At 39.0% G+C, this 19396-nt stretch overlaps 1 protein-coding gene and 1 long non-coding RNA gene across 2 annotated transcripts in view; both read left to right on the top strand.

The window, feature by feature from the left end:
- Nucleotides 1-19396, top strand: part of LOC128790413 (uncharacterized) — a 71618-nt gene that overhangs the window by 23301 nt on the left and 28921 nt on the right. The gene's annotated exons all lie outside the window — the stretch shown is intronic.
- Nucleotides 1197-17611, top strand: SLC40A1 (solute carrier family 40 member 1). Its single transcript, XM_053947093.1, has 8 exons — nt 1197-1427; nt 1633-1700; nt 5898-6057; nt 6910-7025; nt 7340-7466; nt 10496-10738; nt 12594-13253; nt 14340-17611. The coding sequence occupies exons 1-8, from the start codon at nt 1388-1390 to the stop codon at nt 14657-14659; spliced, it is 1734 nt and encodes a 577-aa protein (XP_053803068.1). The 5' UTR covers nt 1197-1387; the 3' UTR covers nt 14660-17611.

Raw genomic sequence — 19396 nt, 5'->3', positions numbered from 1 at the left:
TACTTTGCTTTTGATGCCAATCTGAGAAAAGATTTTCTGCAAAATTTTAAGGAATATACCATAAGAGGAAACACTTAACTCACCTAGGACAAGCAATCTCATTAAAATAGCAATTTTAGGCTTCCTATGTTTAGATTGAATTTTATTTCTGAATTATTTTTTCCCAAGGTATAGTTCCCATTATGCAAAGTATAATCCATGATTCATGCATCGAAAGTCATCTAATTAATGTAAGAATACTTTGAACAAGATCACAGGAGTGGCAACACCAGGACAGGTTATTGGTCTGTTATGTCAGGCATTTGCTTCTGGGGTGGCCTATATACTTGGGGGGAAAAAAACCAACCAACCAAAAAAAAAAAAAAAAAAAAATCAAACAAAAAAAATCCACAACCCAACCCAAAAGCAATTTTACACACAGAGGAGGGAATGTCACAGTATTACACAATGAAAATATAATCTCAGCTCTGGCAGCCACGAATCATTATGATTTCAACTGCAGACGGACAGATAATTCTTAAATATTTGCATAGTATCCTGAAAAAGATCTAGCTTATTGTACATTTTGACAGTTTCTTAAGTCCTATAAACATGCAATTTTTTTGTGGTGGTCAATACCAAAAGTAGGTCACATAGTGTGCAAAAAAAGTATTTACGGTAGGATGCTTCATCTGAAGCAGACAGCCTGAGCCAGCAGCAACCGGTTCAATTCTACACCACCTTCATTAGAATAGAAAAGCTATTTCAATCAAATACCTTAAATTTTGGTACTCTGTTTATGTTTTTTTTCTTGGGAGCTCAGAATTGAGAGCACTGTCCTTGGCAGTGTTTCAGCCATAGGCTTGAGGTACTTGGCGCTTCTCTAACAACCCCAGCTTCTTGACTCTGCATATTCAAGGACGTCACGTTTTTCAAGATGCCAGAAAACAGAGGCAACAGCAGAGAGCCGAGCCAGAGGCAGCATTCGGGCCCGCGGCACGGAAAGCCGGGCTCACGGTTGCCGGGGTGCCACCCGGGAGCCGAGGCTGCGGCATCGGGCGCTGCACACCCGGAGCCGCGCGGGGCGCCCCTCCTGCTCCGCCGGGCACTGGCGGTGCGGAGCCGGGCCGCCCCCGGGCGGGCCGGGCGGGGGCGGTGCCGCCGCCGCGTACAAAAGGCGCCGCGCCGCCACTGCCAGCCCGACGCATTCGGCAGCCCAGAGCAGCGAGCCGGGCGTCGAGCGGCGCTCGGCCCTTCCGCGGCGGAGCGTCCCCGCCGCCCGCGGCATATAAGGCCAAGGCTTTCCGACTTCAGCTACAGTGCTAGCTAAGTCGGGGAAGGCAACACGGAGCGAAGCCGCGCGTCCCCCCCCTTCTCTCAGCCCCGGGCAGCGGCGGAGCGGGCCGGCATGGCGCGGGCAGCGGAGCCGCAGGGCCGGCGGCGCGGCGGTCAGTGCGCACGGGCCGCCTCCTGAGCGGCTCCCGGGCGCGGAGCGGGCGCGGGTGACCGGGTGGGGGGCACCAAATCGCGCCGTGTCCCGGTGGCGTCTCGCTCTCAGAACGGTGTCCACGGCAGCGAGCTGTGCCTGCTGTACCGAAATGCGGTGGATGTGCCCGCATTTGCTTTAGCATCTGTTTCTTATTTCTCATTTAGGATCTGTGATTGCCTATTTTACGTCTGCAAAGTTTCTTCTTTATCTTGGACATGCACTGTCCACTTGGGTAAGTAAAATACTGGCCTGGTAGAAGTAGGATTTTATTAATCTGGCTGTGATTTACCTGAGCTTTATTGGTGCTTTCCAGAAATCTTCACAAATTAGCACACCACCGTAGAGGTCTTGTTACAACAACTTGCTGTTAAGTCTTCATAATCTTTACAAGATATGTTGCAGTAGGTTTAGTTTTAGTGCAGAGTAGTACAGTAGACAATTTTTGGAGGGACTGGTTCTGTAACTTTTAATGTTTTTAAATAACTATAGAACCAGGGAGACTCCTTATAGAGGAGCAGAATGAGAGACAGCCCATTGCAGCATTATATTTGAAGGACTCATATTTACTACTGGGAAATGCTCAGTGTTTACAATGGACTCAATACTGCCACTCACTAGCTAACTTGTTGACAGCATCAGGAGTTGTCCTCTGTAAAATCGCTTGCCTCCTGAAATTATTTCCTTCTGTGCTAATATAACTTACTATACCGGCTTTTACTCACTTGAAGAATACTAAAAAAAACTACCTTAAGATATCCACTAAAAATAGACAATCTGGTTCTGCTCCACAGAATAAAATTAAGAATATGTGTGTATTTTAACACAATTTTCAGTCTCCATACAATGGCTTAGTTCAAAAATAAATAGAAGGTTTCTCCCTGTTTTTTGTTCTGTGTTTTGGTCCTGTGTTGGAACATTTGGATTGGTTTGATGTATGTGTTGAACAAATGGCTGATCTACAGTTACAACAGCACATGCCTAGCTCTGGAGCTTCTTGTTTTTGCTAACCTGAAAGGATGTACTGATGTTTCTCATAATGAAAGCAGTCTTTGAGTGGTATCAAATGTTTGTTTAAACAAGTGCAATATTTTGGCAGTTCTTAATATTAAAAAGCAGCGAACCAAGCAGCTCCTCAGAGGTCAGGGCTTATTGCCTGCCACAGATTTTGTCAGTCATGCCCACAAAGTGCCTCTCTGGCAATTTGGCAACCCTTCTTACTCCCCTCTGGCCAATGCTTCACAGCTCTGTGGTGGACTTACTCTGAGTCCCTGACTAAAAGTGACAAAGCAGAGTTGGAAAACAATCTTGCACACAGTAACAAATGATAGACTACAAGATATCTGTTTAGCAATATTAATGGGATACTCCTGATCCGGTCCTGGTGAGTTTTGTGCTGAAAATCTTGACTCAAAAAACCCCAACCAAATTGCTCAAACAGCAGAAGTTACTCTGCAAATAGCTTATTTTGACTGAACTGGGCACAGGACCTTTTGTATCTCCTAAGCTTTGGTGTTCCTGTAGTGTGAAGGTTTTTGCTACCAGAAACAGTAAACAAATGCCTGAATCTTCAGAACACCAAGTAATAAATCATCTTTGTTTTAGAATGGCTCTGTCCACAATATAAAACCTGAGAGAAATTGAGTTTTGGTGTAATTGAGAGAGCTGATTAGGTTTCTGTGTTACTATGCCATTCCCAAATACCAAGAGAAGCTGTAAATAAGTAAACATGTCACATCTCCAGAAATGTTCAGACTTTAACAAAGTCTAGACTCTCTTGGGCCCTTGCTCAGTCATGTATTTGAATGTGTGCCTGGCCTCAGGGATCTTAATAGGCTGGACAGCAATGCTGCACTGGAGTCTCAGACCTTATGCTGCTGCTGTCTATCCCTCAGCAATAAAGAAGGAGCAGCATGCAACTGGGTTCACCTTGTTGGTGTCAGCCTAATGTTTCCCAGGAGATCAGCTGATTCCAACTTCCCGGCCTTATCTGTGCACCTCAGGCCTCAGGAGGCTGTCAGGAGGTGGGAGCCTGGCTATTCCTCAACTTGTTGGCTTCAGTTCTGACGTGGGATTGTATACATTCAGTATAAGGTGATTATAAGGGTAATTATAATTACAGAAGGGGAGGAGCTGTCTTTAAAAGGATAGTGATGCTGAACAGCTGTAGCTGTTTAAAAGTTTTGAAATAGCCACATTTGGAGGCATTTTAAGGTGGGACTAAGTGTATGTAATCAAGGATCTGCCTGTTTCTGAAAAAAGTATTTGCTGTTCAAATTTCAATAGCTCTTAGCTTGAAATTACATACCTGCTAAAAAGCTCTGCAATTCACTAATATTGTTCTTCTCCTTTATCTTCGACTATTCTTTATGGTTTTTAATTCTTGAAAGAAAATCTTACTTTCTGGTTGTAACAGCTGTGGTTTCCCCAAAAATCTTCTCTGTGGGTTGACATAATCAAAATACTCTGGGTAAATGTGTTGGATAAAGTTGAACAGTGTTCACAGGCTCTCAGATAAGTTTACAGAAAATCATGATGTCTCTGGAGTCAAAGGATCCTTTCCACGAGTTTGAAGTCAGATTCAGTTTTTCACTCTGACAGGAGTGACTGGCACTGACTTGGACATGCTTAGGTTTTTTTAAAAATGCCTTTTTCATTTTTGTCAGAATCCAGTAACTGAAACATCTATATGTTTCAAACTTAATATTAAAATATTTTTGGATTGCTTTTCTAGCTTAATGAACAGTTATAAGGATTAATTCACCTGCATGTATCTTAAGTGAAATTTTATAAAGTACCACCTCAGGTCATATTAAGTTTAAGTGAAAGCTGGAATTGGGAAATTATATGCCTGTGGATTCATTGCTGGGATATTTTCTATATATTTCTACTAACTAACCATGGAATGTAAGTGGAACATATTTACAGAAGGCTTTAGGTGTCTCTTGAGTGAAAAATGGTTTATAATATATGAGAGGAGGCACAAGCAGATCATGTTTATAGTAGCATTTGTCATTGGATGTAATTAGAAAAAGCATACAAAATACCCTGGGGTTTTTATTTGAGAAGATGGAATTTTTCTTTCCATGTTTGGAGTATAATCTTTTTCAGCCTGTGCTTAAGGAAACAAGTATCAAAGTTTACATGTTACAATGTTGACAGAAAACTCTGTCAGTGAACTCAATGTGAAAAGGCAAGTGCTTTTTGTGTTTGTACTATACTGAGGGCTAATCACACTTTGCAATTATTTTGACCCTCCAAATAGTATGCTTTTTATGTAACTTTTGATTGCTGTGTTACATAGTAAGTTAGATTTGGCTGGCTTTGATTTTTAAAAGTTCTTTTATGTTACACCTCCCCCAGCCCTTCCGAATATTTGAGGGCCTTAGAAATTTGTACTCTGCTGTATCACATAGCAACTATTTGTTTAAGATAAGGCAACAGAAGAAAACAGTTTCACGTTTGATTTGTAGGCGACTCATGTTAGGGACCCTTATTAAACAACCTGTGTACTCTAGAATGGTATGAATGATTTCTATTCATCTGGTTTTTTACTGATTACAGAAAGGATTTTCTGTCATGTATTGCTGCAATATATTCAAAAGTAAAGTGAGATGTGACCCCCCAAAAAAACTAATCTATATATTTATTAGCAAACCTAAGAATGTTTTGAGTAGAATGAAATTGACTTCACTTGGATGTATTTAACAATTTGGGTGTCCCTTTTGTACCTGTAGCAAGTGGCTATCAGGACATGAATGTGTTTTATTTTAAGCACTAGATTAAATTAGCAATAGGCTGAACTAGCAGTGAATTTACAACAGGTTAAATGAACTATGCTATTCTACCTCCTCTGAGTAATATGCCAGTGGTGAACACTAAAACCAGCTGAAGTCCATTGATTTTAGAAACTTCAGTTAACATTTACCCATATCTATCCTGAATTGTGTGCTGACTTGTTTCCACTTGACTCACTCTTGTGTTATAAAGCAGCAGTTAAGCTTTGATCATCTAAGAGCAAACTGCTGCCTTGAAAAGTTATTTAAATAGTGATGGTAAAGCTGTTGTTAATATTTGATCTGTGCTGGAGAATTTGTGGAAGCTTTTTGAAGCTTGTTGGATGTGGCTGGTGACAGACTTTGTCCAGTAATGTACTAATAGAAAATACCTGGGATTTTTGGATTTGTGGTATTACAGGCTATAATGATCCACTTGATTAGAGTGACACTGGGATAAAATCAATGGTGACAAGATGTTGCAATCAAAAAACCTCCTAAGAAACCAACAACCACAAAAATCCCCGTACCACCTCTGTACATGTAACAAACCTCTATTTTAGCCCAGACTTTTGACAGAGCTTTAGTAAAATAGTGAGCCTGTGTACCTCTAAAGAGCAACCAGTAATGTTGTGTATGTTCTCTTACTCTTAAAGGGAGATCGTATGTGGCATTTTGCTGTGTCTGTATTCCTGGTTGAACTTTATGGAAACAGCTTACTCCTGACTGCGGTCTATGGCCTGGTTGTGGCGGGATCAGTTCTTCTCCTGGGAGCCCTTATTGGAGACTGGGTGGACAAGAACGCCAGGCTCAAAGGTTAGATGCCTAGAGCAGGTTATTTACTTAAGGATGGATCGAATTTGTGTTAAAAAGGTGAAGCTGACAGAGTCAAATATGAGAATGGGGCTTGCTGTTCTCTCTGAAGAAGGGCAGAGTGGTTTCTGAGTGGTGATGGTTATGCCGAGATACTCTTAAAGACAGGAGGAAAGCAGTTTTAAGTCATGATATGTCTGTTACTTGGGCCAAACCCATGTGATGTGTAGAGATGTATGGAAACACAAAAGGTAAAAAATAGAATAACTTTAAGGTAAATAACTTTAAGGCCAAAGTTGTTAAGGTAAATAACTACAGGCCAAATTCTATTTTCATTAAAACACTAACATACACTTGTATTTTTGTTGTCTTTTGTCTGGATGCAAACATCTTTCACTTAACTGTAAACACACTGCAATTGCATTATGTGTATTGTATATATGCAGTAGTCTGTTTTACAAATAAAATGGGATCAAATTCTTCAAATGATTTTTTACTTCCCATAAATTTTCAAATATATCCATGGTAGGTTTAAGATGAATTTTAGAGGCTTGAGCTAGGTTTTTACTACTTGAAACATACTGTCAGCATTTAAACAGGGACTTAGATTGAGAGAAGACCTACATTGAGTGTAAATCAAGAGCTACAAAGTTACATTAGACATTAGTTTGTTTCTCTAAGACAATGGAAGATTCAGAATCTACTATCAAGTATACTTTTGCCACTTAGGTTTTGGGGGAGACTAGGAAAACAAGGCTATTTAATAAATCTGTGTGTATTCCTTAATTATGTCTACCTTAAGGCTATAGTTAGCTCATTATGTTCATAACTGTTGCTCTGTTTGGTTTAAAACAGTGGCCCAGACATCCTTGGTTGTGCAGAATTCATCTGTCATCCTGTGTGGTGTTATCCTGATGATTATCTTCTTGTTTAAGACACAGCTCTTGACATTATACCATGGATGGCTTCTTGTGAGTGCTTCAGCTTGTTAATAAGAAATTAATTTCTGAGGAAACTTTGGGTAGCATGGGAGATTGATGAATTTTTATCTTTTTCTCTAATCTGTATAGACATTTCTGGGAGCCAAAACTGGCAAATGAAACTGCACTTGTTAGGTAAACAGATCATGATTTGTTTCTGCCAGGAATTATATACTTGATCTTGTTTTGTGTGAAGAATAAAGCTGAAATGTATGGAATTGAATATAAGTCTTTTCTGCTTGTGTAGAAAGTGGAAATGTCCATCAGTTTTCTCACATAATAACTCTTTCCCCTCATCTCTCTAGACCTTGTGCTATATCCTGGTTATCACAATAGCAAATATTGCCAATTTGGCCAGCACTGCCACAGCGATCACAATTCAGAGGGACTGGATTGTTGTGGTTGCAGGGGAAGACAGAAGCAAACTGGCAGGTGAAATATATTGCCTTTATAATACCTTGCATGTCTTACTTTCCAAGCTTGACTTTATTTTTGTTTTAAGACTAGAGTTTTACAGAGATCAGTGCATCTTTGAGTTCCAGATATTCTGAGAAAACATCAAGTAAAAGGGCAGCCTTTATTTTGCTCTTCCTCACTCTGGACTACAGCTACTGAGATCACAAATTACTGTTGTGATTACAATTCAATTAGGCATTCCCAAACTTGTTTTGCCCTCCTCGTAGTCCTGCTGCAGCTCTGTTAGGAAAACTAGTCTTGCTGAACAAGCCAAGTGTTGCAATACTTTATTTTTAGATCCTGGAATGAAACAGAGAACTCTTGTGTAACTGGGCTCATCTCATAGGGATCAAAGAAAGACGCATGAAAGAAAATGAAGTCCAGAACAGTTAAGAGGTATATTGGGAAATTGCCAGTATGTAATACTGTGCATGCAGGCACATTTGAAACCTTGCATTTCTCTAGCCTTAGCTGTCTAATTCAGAGCTGTGAACTTTCCTTCAGTTGAAATTGGAAACTCTGCTTTCCTTTGACATCAGGTACTTTTGAGCATAGACTACAGACAAAATACCTCCTTGGCAAAAGATTATTTATGTTTGCTTCTCCCCCTGTGCCCTGCACTTGCACAGTGATGTTGATACTACTAGGAGAGAGAATTAATTCCCATTCATATCATGTTGTAGCTTGGTAGTCATGACACTTCTAGGATGTGAGAGACTGGGACTCTCATCAAGGCTGCACAGGGCAAATTATACACCAAAGGGTGTATAACAATCTTTAGCTGTGCTGCTCCTCTGATTGTAACACGGTGTGGGAAGCAGCATTTTTTGTGGTGAATTTGGTCAGGCTGTATAGGCTCTGAATCGACCCCATAAGGGGACTTAAGCCTTCTTAGATAGAGGAACTGATACTGAACTGCAAATAAGGCACAGAGCAATTTAACATTACCCAGACCTCTATAGTTTAGATACCTTCAGGCTTAGACAGCATTTCAGCTTCTGGACTATAATTTTGTATAAAGCTGCCTGAATTGCCCATAAAGTTCGGAGTCCTTTTTGAAATTTCAATCCTGTATTCCAGATTTTTACTTGATGTTTATCTCCAATGAAGGAATGTTATTTACCTATTTCATCCAGGAAAGGCTAATTCTTAGATGCATTTAAAGTGTCATACTTTCATTTCCCAGTCTACAAATTATCCTCCTTAATCTTTTATGTTTACCTTGCGGTGCCTTTCTAGGTCATGCCTTTTGTAGAGCAGTAAAACAGGTGAACTTTCTTCACATGTGTGTGAATCACAGGTAGAAAAATAGCAGCTATCTGTAAAAGTCTTAGGTTAATGAGAACTACTAAAACTTGCTTGCTGTGTCAGATCTTATTCAGCACATCATCTCCCCCATCCCTGTCCCACATAGACACATGAGATAAAGTACAGACCACACCTGCAGAGAACTGCTGCCTGGGAGTCAGTCCTGCCTCTTTACTGCTTCATGAGCTCAGGCACAATTGTATGACCACTTACATTTCGTACTGAGAAATCAGGCTGGAGACTACTGTAAATTCTCTTACTACTTGATTGAGAATGAAAACAACCACTGGATTAAGCACCTTAGTTCAACAGATTTATCTGAAACATCCCTTCCAGGCTGAACAGGCTTGTTTTCTGTTTAACCATGATGTAATCTGGAGACTACTTGAAACTCCTTAATGTAAAAAAAAAAAAAAAAAAAAAAAAAAAAACCCCAAACTATGTGCTGATGCTGACTTTGCAGCAAATACTGTTGTCCATCTTTGCATTGTTACCCTCCTCAAAAAGAAATCTTAGTTATACAAGTTAGTGGAGTAGGGAAATAGAAAACTACCTTAATTTCTCCTTTGTTGCCCTTGATTAGTTTTCCCACTCACTCTTTGTACCTTTTCTGAGTGGAATTATAACTGAACTCAAAAAGCAAAGGTTAGTTGGTTGGAATTTTTAAAGCCAAATATTATGTATCTCACTTAACTATTTGACTGAGGGTTAGCTAAATTAACATTGAATTGACTTAGAGTAACCCAAATGTTTCTTTGAATGGCAAGGACTAATTCTCTACAGATTCAATAAAGCAGCTTCATACTGATGTAGAATTTCACTTGGCCTTCACAAGCTCTAGTTTTACAGTAGGACTCTAAAAGGGCCTTCATGTGTGAAACACTGTCTAGCAACTTGTAGGAGTGGAAGAATGGCACTATTAACTGGAAACTTACTGGTACCCGGGTGGTTTAATGACGGTAAAGTAGATAAGATTGAGGGTGAGGCATTCCCTAGTAGCAAATGAAAGATGCATTTGTGCTGAGAATGGGTTGCTTGTTTTGACTGTAAACATCAAAGGACCAGAAAGGAGTGAGGACTTTGCTCAGTAAGATCTAAGGATGCCTACAGCTGCCATCAACCAATGTGACTTAACAAGGAAATGTAAAAGCCATTTCAAAGTTCTGCTGCTATCATGGTGGTTCTTTGGCCACCAGTTATTAGAAATGAATGGAGGAGGCTAAGAAATACATGTTCCAGTACTGGGAGATGGATTACTATCTTCCCAAGAAACAATTCCACCTTATGAGATTCCTGGTGGTGTGCATGCTAAGTTTGACTGTTACAGGGATAGAGCTCAGAGTCCACAGGATCAGTGCTGTGTAAAAGTGATCTCATCTCATGATGAGTTTTACCTTGTCTCATGATGAACCATGAATCTCTATGCTGCCACAGTAAACCCAGCATGCTAAACCTGGAAGACCTCATGCAGGCAAAACTGGCAGGAGCAGGGATTTGGCTTGCAAACACCTTGGTTGATTGCAGTGAGCTTAAATATTGAAACAGTCTGAAGGCGCCTCTGGTTACTTCTGGAACCAGTTACAGTTGGAGCAAGACTTGTAGCTTTACCTTTATACATGTGTAATTCACAATTATATCAATGAATACTTCACTATAAGTGTTCACCAGTCATTTCATCATCAAATAATTTCTGACAGATATGAATGCCACAATAAGAAGAATTGATCAGCTGACCAATATCTTGGCCCCAATGGCTGTTGGTCAGATAATGACATTTGGCTCCCCGATGATTGGCTGTGGATTCATTTCTGGCTGGAACCTGATGTCGATGTGTGTGGAATATCTGCTGCTCTGGAAGGTTTATCAGAAAACTCCTACTCTGGCTCACAAATCTACAAAAGTTGAAGCATCGGAACTGAAACAGCTGAATGTAAAGAAAGGTATTGAAAACACAGTAATGTAACTTCTCAAATTCACTCTATATTCATTGCATCAGTCAAGCCAAGTGTTGACTTCTGTCTTCCACAGGCACTGCTTTGAGGCTAAATAGCTTTCTGCTCCTATCTTGGAGATTTCAGGTTTGGGATATAGATAACAGACTCTAATCTAAGTCACACCACTTTGTACAGCTTTTTGAGGAGTTTCATAAAATGCAGCCAAAGAATGATTTGTTTTCTCTTTGTTAACCCCTTAGAGTAAGTCTGCCTTGTAACTTCAGGCTGATCATAAGGAATACTCCTACTCATCTATACTGTAGCTGATAAACTGGACCAGGCCCTTGGCTCTGTAAGACTATTCCTTGCTAACTCATCTCTGCTTACACCTAGTACTGACAGGCTTTCAGGAGGTTCTAGAATAGATGGTCATATTTGTATTCTGGCATGGCTGAATGACTTTTACATGCTCCAGGAGATGATGGGGAAAAAAAATCAACTCTTGGCCTTCAGCTCTGCTTCCTTGGCCAAGTAGTACAAGTGGGATTTACAGTGTAGATGACTATGGCTATTACTATAAGTAACACTGAAATTAGTATTAAAGTCACTTTAGATAGACTCAATATCAGAAATTTAAATTCAGAAGCAGACCTTTTATTGTGAAGTAGTAGCAGATGCTGAAATACTAAACTTAAGTGTTTCCCCATTTTTAAGGTAGCAGTATATGAATACTACTGAAAGCTCATGTTATGGCCCCCCAGCCATAACATAGGTAGTGGATTTTTGTTTTGTTATTGGATTTTTTCGTTTTTTTTTTTTTTAATAATAAGACTTCCTGGGTTTTGATTAAATGCTAACTAACAATTTTGTCTCAATATATTGTGAGTTAGAAAGCTGCTATTGAAAGTACTGAAGGCATGTGTCTTCCCAGCCATCAGATCCATGGTGGTAACAGCTGGTCCAGTAAGCTGTTGGACCAGGCTGATGGCAGTCAAGTGTTAGAGAGCAAGAGAGCGTAGAAGGCTCCACAGCTTTGGAACTGGCTCTTAAATGCTTCTGGGGAATGAAGCATTTAGCAAATGTAAATATGTAGGAAACACTTATTAATCTTTGTTGTTAAACAGTATTCTGATTTCATTAGAAGACTTGTTTTTAAAAGTTACTGAGGTGCTTCATGCATCTCACTTGCTGTATGTGGAGTTCATTTTGAATTTAATAGTGTGAAAGCACTGCTCAGGCATCCAGACCTTTGTGGAATTTCTATCCTCCTTACTAGTGTAAATAGTGCAGTGAGTTTTTGGATTTTTGTGATCAGTGGAAGTGCCTTTTCCCTTTATTACAGTGAGAATGCAGTTGTAGAAATGCATAGGTTTTTGGTTTGTTATTTCTTTTTTTTTTTAAGTCAAGCTTTGAAAACTTTTGACTCTGGACAGGCTTCAGCCTTGGTTCTTCCGCCATGACATGAGGTACTGACAGGTGTTTAAATATGCCCTTCTTGTTTCAGTCAGTGCTTTTAAGCATACAAAGCTGTGTTAAAATGCCAACTGACGCTGGCCTTCATTAGGCAAATAATTTCTCTGTGGAGCTGGGGCATTGGTCATAAGTCTAGAAGCAGGCAGTGCTTTCTCCTGTCACTGTCTAATTAAATTGATAGGGATAAACTTTACTTGATCTTACTCCCCAGGAAGAATTTAAGAATGCTTTAAATGATTTTAATGTAGGTAATTAAGAGAAAGCTTGGCAGTGGAGTTTGACTGATGCACCTCTGCAGTAGTGAGCTTATTTTAAACAATTGTCTGTTGCTTTACACTGTGCATTTTGCAGGCAGGCGTGTATCTGACAGCTCCATTTCTGTTTACAGAGAGTGACATGAAACCTGCTGAAGGAGTGCAGTTAATTATTGAGAAAGATGTAACTGGCTTTGAGCCCCAGCAGGAGAAGGAAGTCGGCTGCGCTGCCCGGATTGCCGAACCTTTCATAACGTTCCGGGACGGATGGGTTGCGTACTACAACCAGCCGGTGTTCCTTGCAGGCATGGGCCTTGCATTTCTCTACATGACTGTTCTGGGATTTGATTGTATCACTACAGGCTATGCATACACTCAGGGGCTGAGTGGCTCTGTGCTAAGCCTCCTCATGGGTGCCTCAGCAGTCACTGGAATCATGGGAACAGTAGCTTTCACTTGGCTTCGGCGCAAATGTGGCCTTATTCGCACGGGCCTTATTTCTGGAGTGGCTCAGTTTGCTTGTCTGATCCTATGTGCCATCTCTGTATTTATGCCTGGAAGTCCTATGGATTTGACTGTTTCTCCATTTGCTGACATCAGTGCCAGGCTGTTTGAAAATGAACCATTGCCTACTATAGCATCTCCAGAACCTGAAATGATTTTTGCAACTGGAATGCCCAACTTGTTAAACGGGTCTATTGCTCCTGCTAACAGTGACCCAGAGATGAGTCCTGAGCCCGTGCCTTTAATCTCTGTTAGTCTCCTGTTTGCAGGAGTTATTGCTGCTAGAGTTGGTAAGTATTATGTCTCTATTAAAATTTAGTTTATTATCTGCTTTTAATTCTAAAAGTTACAGTGCCTGTCAACTAAATACAACTGATTTTAGAATTAGAGGCAATAATTGGAATGTTACGTCTTGTTTCTGGGGCTAGTTGATTATACTTCACATAAAAATGAAATGATCCTGCAATAGTATCACTAGGGTGAAGACTGCAGTACTAACTCCATGTATATTTTATGTTACTAATAGGAGAAAAGTTACCACATTTGGAGATGATTGTAACGTATTTTTTGGAAAGCTCATCTCTAAATGATTTTTGTTCACAACCAAATGAAACCACTTGTTACTAAGAAACAGCACCAAACACATCTGCTATGAAAACCTTCAAATTTCAGAGATTACTAAATTAATCCATTTCTTGGCATTTAGAAGGAAAGCTTTGATTTGGATGACAGCTTACATTTCTGAGGTATTTCTGGTTAGCATAATATTAGTATCTGTCAACAGAATAGGCAGTCAAATATATAAATGTAATGAACAGTAATGGTCATCTGTAGAATCATTATCCTCAGTTTCTGCAGTTTTTGCTGAATTCTGGAGGAATAAAATACTTGATTCACATGTACTAAGTTTTTTTGCAGGATAAAAGCTGAGTCATGAACAGACTAAAGCAGTATGGAAGCTAATGGTCAACCATTTGAAATTATTGTGTATTCTGCATAGTATAAAAGATGTTTGGGTTTTTTTTTTTATGCAGAGTGTTAGTGATTGCACCTAGCATGTAAGATAAAATAGCTGTAAGCCAGCTATTTAAACAAAGAAAGGATGAGTAAAACATTGGCTTGATAGTCATGGTGAAACAGGATGTGACAGGCAACTTAACACATTAAGTTTATGAATTTCAGGAAATTTTTGTAAAAGGAAAGTAAATTGCTCTTGACTGTGAGTGTGGTGAAATCAGTTCTAGTCAACAAGAGGGTATCTTATCCTGTGCATTTTTGGCAGAAGTGAGTACTTGGAAGGATGAATTGAATTGTGCCAGTGATGAGTTTGCCATGGGAAGCCCAGCAGTATGGATAATTGTTTTCTCTCTCCATAGGCCTTTGGTCCTTTGATTTGACTGTCACACAGTTACTCCAAGAAAACGTCATAGAATCTGAAAGAGGCATCATAAACGGTGTCCAAAACTCCATGAATTATCTTCTTGACTTGCTGCACTTCATCATGGTCATCTTGGCCCCAAACCCTGAAGCTTTTGGCTTATTGGTGCTTATTTCTGTGTCTTTTGTTGCAATGGGCCACATAATGTACTTCAGATTTGCCCAAAAAAGCTTGGGAAAACAACTTTTTGTTTGTCACACTCCTGATCCCAAAACAGCCCCTGACAGTTCACCACCTGGTAACACATCTACTGTCTGAAAGGATCCACTTCTCTTTACTAACTTTGCTTCACAAATACCATGGTTAAGCACATGTACTTCCTTTTATGACCCTGTTTGAGGTGTTTCTCTAGAGTTGAATGCATAACTTAGCTCTTTGGGGAAGCTGTCCCAAGAGACAAAATCCATTTTACAGTGACCCTGTAAATGTTTCATGTTTGGCAAAGGACAGCCTGGTTTGATCTCGACAGCTGCAGTATCAAAGGTTCCCCACAAGTCTGGTGTTTGATCACAAAAATACTGTTCAAGTTCCATGGCTGACCCCCACAGTGATACTGTGGTTAAGTGGTTATACATACTCAATTTACCATGAATTCTGAATAATTCTTGTGTTCATTGAGTAAAATGAGGTCTTGTCCTTCTTTTTAGTTACTTCAGAATAACTTTTTATACAGTAGTTGGTTGGTTGAGTTTTTCTCCAATATTCCTTTACCATGAACAGTTCTGCTCACCTTTATTCTTAAGCTGGTATAAGCATCCTCTCTAAACATTGGACTTTGGTCCCTTCTAATTCACAATATTCTATGATCCTTTTTGAATTCTTCTAATAAACAAGATTTTTTTTTTCCCAAAACCGTTACAGAATTTTATGTTTTGGTTTAACTTTATGGAAACACCTTTGCAGGTTTTTTGCATGTTTCCTTACAAACTAGAATACTGTTAGGTACAGGATATTGTATTACACTTTTGTTGCACTTCTTAGAGTAAAACAGCCTCATTTAGCAGAAGCTATTGATGTAATATTACAAAGCATGGCTTTTAAATTGCAGATGGCAGGTTTGATGTAGCAGAAAGTGCTAAGGTCAGGAGTACTGGTACAGGAAGATAAATTCTAGTGCTAACTTAGTTTTTGCCTCAGAGTACAAGCAGCTTTAGTTAATTTTCCAATATATCAGGCTTTAGTAGGGTTTCTGAAAACAATTGCATTTGAAAATAGTTAATATTTCGTGCAAAAGCTGGATTACTTGCATTTATCTGATGTGTATGTGAATTTTGACTTTGTTCTAAAATACTGCTAAACCAATGAGATGATGGACTGAGAGGCCCTCTAAAGTAACTTCAGAGCAATGAAAATGATACATCCCCTCTGTTCAATAAGTTCTTGCCTTTTTTTTTGTTAGTTTTGTGGTTTATTTTTTTTTTTTTACCCTGCATGTGTACTAACACAGTACTTCCATAGTCATTAACCCTATGTGCACTTTTGTGGAAACTACGCACTTTGCTTTCTCAGTAGAGTTGAACCTGGTGGTGTTCTGAGTTTTCTTACGGCTTGGCAGTCTGAGTTCTAAATTTAAATATTGGTAAAATGTTTGTTTGCAGAATAAATAGTATGTGAAAACAATGTCAGCAACTTGTGAGAAATATCCTCTGTAACTTTTAAGAGTTTTTTAATTTTAGGTACTGTCCTTCACAGTCATATATGCGGCCAGACTCAACCCTGGAGTGTAAGTATGTGAACTCCATTGAATTTAAAGGCGTTACACCAGGGCTGAATCTAGGCCAGTCATCACAAATTTTTTAACAATTACATTATCCATCAAAGAATGTAAAGAACCTCTAGTGGCTTTTTTTTCTCAGATACAATGTTTTGTAAGAGGTGTGAAACGGAATGAATGGGAATCCAATGGACTTGTAGCCCATAGTTTTCAATAACTGGATGTAACGATTTTTCTCCTCTAATGGACCAAACCTAATAATTACTCTATGTTGCTGAAAGCTTCTCAGGGATGTTTTCACTAGGTTTATAAGTGTTTATACTTTGACCAAGCATTTGGGTTTTATTTTGATATAATAAAGTAAAATATGTAATTTAGAGTAGGTTTAAAATTTGTGACTCAATCCAGACTGTAACTTAAGGAAAAGGGAATTTTGCCATCAGCAGAATTTGTCAGAAGACAAATAAAATAAGCTTATCTAGATTTGTAGAGTAAATATGTCCAAAGGATAGCTTTGTGGTATATGATAAGTACACTAGTAAATAAAGTAGCTCTGATTTGCCAAATATATTTTCTCATGTGTATCTAATTTAAATTGGGACCAGATTTTAATATTGTTAAATATAAATAAAGGTAGTCCAAATGTCAGTGAATGCCTCTGTACTGCACTTTGAAAAACATTTGAATGCCACTGTATATCTTGGACTCATTTGCCATCAGGGAAACAAAGCTGAAAATGCGGCTTTTTTTTTTCTCTGTCTACAGTGCACAGAACCCAGGGTGCCTAAAATTTAATGCTGTAGCACTAAGCACCAGACATCCCAGAGAGGGTGTATTTCTGAAGTCTAGAGAGCTCCAAAAACGTGATAAATAGAGCTGGGAGCATGCCATGTTCCTGCCTGTTCCCAAAGGCTTTTTTTTTTTTTCCCTTTCTCCAAGAACAATTTACTCTTGTTTAATTTGAGTAGCAATTTGTTTCATAAATAGTTCCACTAGATAGTGCAGTACTATTAGGAGAGGACTGGAGCTTTGTGTTTGGTAAACATGATGTGGTTAGGATTCATATGTGCACATCACAGCTGGAAGGCAAGACAATCCTAAAATAGAAAAGTGAATGCTAGTTTGAAGAGGAACAAGGAGATTTAAACTTGTGTGTTTTGGTCTGCATTGGATGGCAAAAAATGTATGCTGCTTGAGCACAGCCCTTTTGTGTGTGAGTCCAAGATGTCTGCAGACACCTGTACTCAGTAGTGCTTTGAAGCAGTGTGGAGCCTGAAGTCTTACTTAGCAGGACTTTCATTAAGTAAGCATTTTTGGCCCTGTATTTATTTATTTTTTAAAAAAATGTCCAAATTGGATGAAAACTGCCCTTAAAAATGTATGTACTAGAAATCAATCTCACCAGAATATTTTATTATAAAACCTTATGCTGGACATAGTATTGATTTATGTATTGCTATTGTTAAAGCTAATTAATAAATTTGCATAAAAACTTATTTGTCCTGTATTTTTCAATTTGTGGGTATCTGGGTATGCTATACTTAGCATGGATCCTGTGCAGAAAGCTTTTTTGTATGATGTGTTGAATTGCCATGAAGCACAAAGAGCATTGAGGAGGAAGCAAATAACAAATGTCAAGATCTTTCAATTATCTTGTTACTCTTTGGTGAATTGATTTTTTTATTTAGCATCCACAGTGCTAAGTTAAGATGCAAGAGACGAAGGTCTTGCAACCTCAGCCTGGATCTTGCACTGGCAATAGAAAAGTTTTGTGTCTTGGCCTGCTGAGCAACAGCAAGCAAATTATTTTACTTTGCCATGTATTTTTACCATACTGAATTTGAGGTGATGGCCTCCTGAAGCAGCAACCTGTAGGTGAGAGCTCTGGGGACAGGAGTGGTCAAGGTATAGTAGTCAAATACTTTTCAATACTAAACCCAGAATGTTTCATACAGGACTGCTTCTGGCTTTGTGTATTTAGGATATGTTTGTACAAAGGATCAACCTTTATTAGGATGTTGCATTGGTTCACAAGAAGCTCTCTGAACTGATTCCTCTTTGAACTAAGAGTTTCCCAGAAACAGACCTTTATGGTTTATCCCCAGTTGTTAATGTTTGCCTTCTTCACTGCCACTTACAAATTAAGGGAAGTGTTAGAATACTGACTTGAAAATGTAGGTACACATATCCACCCCTGTAAATATAAAAGTACAGAGAAAAAGATTTGTGAATGGCACTGTGTATTTAATAGGTAAAGAATATACTTTTTTAAATTGGAGAAGTCCCTTCACAGTTTACTATTTGATGGTTTAATTTTTTTTTTTACTCAGTTGTAAACATTTTGCAAAGTTCTGAGTTTTTTAAGCCCCTGAGGAATTCACTGCTCAGCAACCAAAGGTAAAATGATTGGAGATACCTACCCCTGTTTGTTTACTTGTTGTACTACTTGGCTTACCAGGTAGTTGAGATACCAGCCCTGCCTGTGGAGGGCAAGGTATGTTGTATATTCTGTGTTGTGTTCTTTTCCTCTGAAATACTTAACTGCTTTTGTTTTCAAAAGCATTTTCATTAAGTGAGCACTAGTAATGGAGTATAAAAGTTGAATCTTCTTAAAGGAAAAACAGTGAACTCAGACCCTTCACTTTAAACTGTTTTGTTTCTTAGGTGAAAAATCTTAACTCAGAAATTCCAAAGGAGTACGTAGGTTCATATCTAGTAATTTTAAAATACTACAGTCACTGCTGTATTTGTTTCTATGAAGTACATGGTGGATGTCCTAGGAATCAGAGTAAAGACTGTTTATGCTAGGGAAGAGTGCAACTAGTGGGTGTAGCTTTTCTGAATCTAGCACTCTGGAGGTGGTAATGCCTTTCTATCTGCCTCAAGGCTGGCCTACATTTAGGTTCTCCAGGAATATATTGTGCTGTACTCTGCATTCTAGAACTTAGTACTAGAGAAGTTAGTAGTAAGTGTTAGAGTAATACTCCTTTTTGTCTTTCCCTCTGTAGTTTCACATTCTCTTTCCTGCCTATGGGTGCTTTAACTGCATAGTGTAATTAAAAGTATTTTATTCCTCTGAAGGGCAGAAAAAACTGAACAAGGATATTTGCTTAAAGGCTTGCAGGGAGTATGGACAAAGTGCATGCTGCTCAATAATGCTTTTTTAAATACTTCAGCTTGCCCTTGTGTGGGTCAATATTTCTTTCTAGTTAAACTTTATTTCCCTTGTGGTCACAAGGGAATCATGCAACTGTGTGCTTTTTACTCTTAGTATAGGGTGA

This window comes from Vidua chalybeata, chromosome 7 (assembly GCF_026979565.1).
Source record: "Vidua chalybeata isolate OUT-0048 chromosome 7, bVidCha1 merged haplotype, whole genome shotgun sequence".
Classification (NCBI taxonomy): Eukaryota; Metazoa; Chordata; class Aves; order Passeriformes; family Viduidae; genus Vidua; species Vidua chalybeata.
The sequence above is the reverse complement of the archived record's forward strand: the minus strand, read 5'-3'. Positions and strand labels throughout refer to the sequence as shown.

What these genes read in the sequence shown, in the direction of transcription:
- SLC40A1 (XM_053947093.1), top strand. Translation starts at nt 1,388, where the DNA reads ATGGCGCGGGCAGCGGAGCCGCAGGGCCGGCGGCGCGGCG. An exon ending in TATACCATGGATGGCTTCTT is followed by an intron (nt 7,026 to 7,339) that starts GTGAGTGCTTCA and finishes TCATCTCTCTAG; the next exon opens with ACCTTGTGCTATATCCTGGT. An exon ending in AGACAGAAGCAAACTGGCAG is followed by an intron (nt 7,467 to 10,495) that starts GTGAAATATATT and finishes AATTTCTGACAG; the next exon opens with ATATGAATGCCACAATAAGA.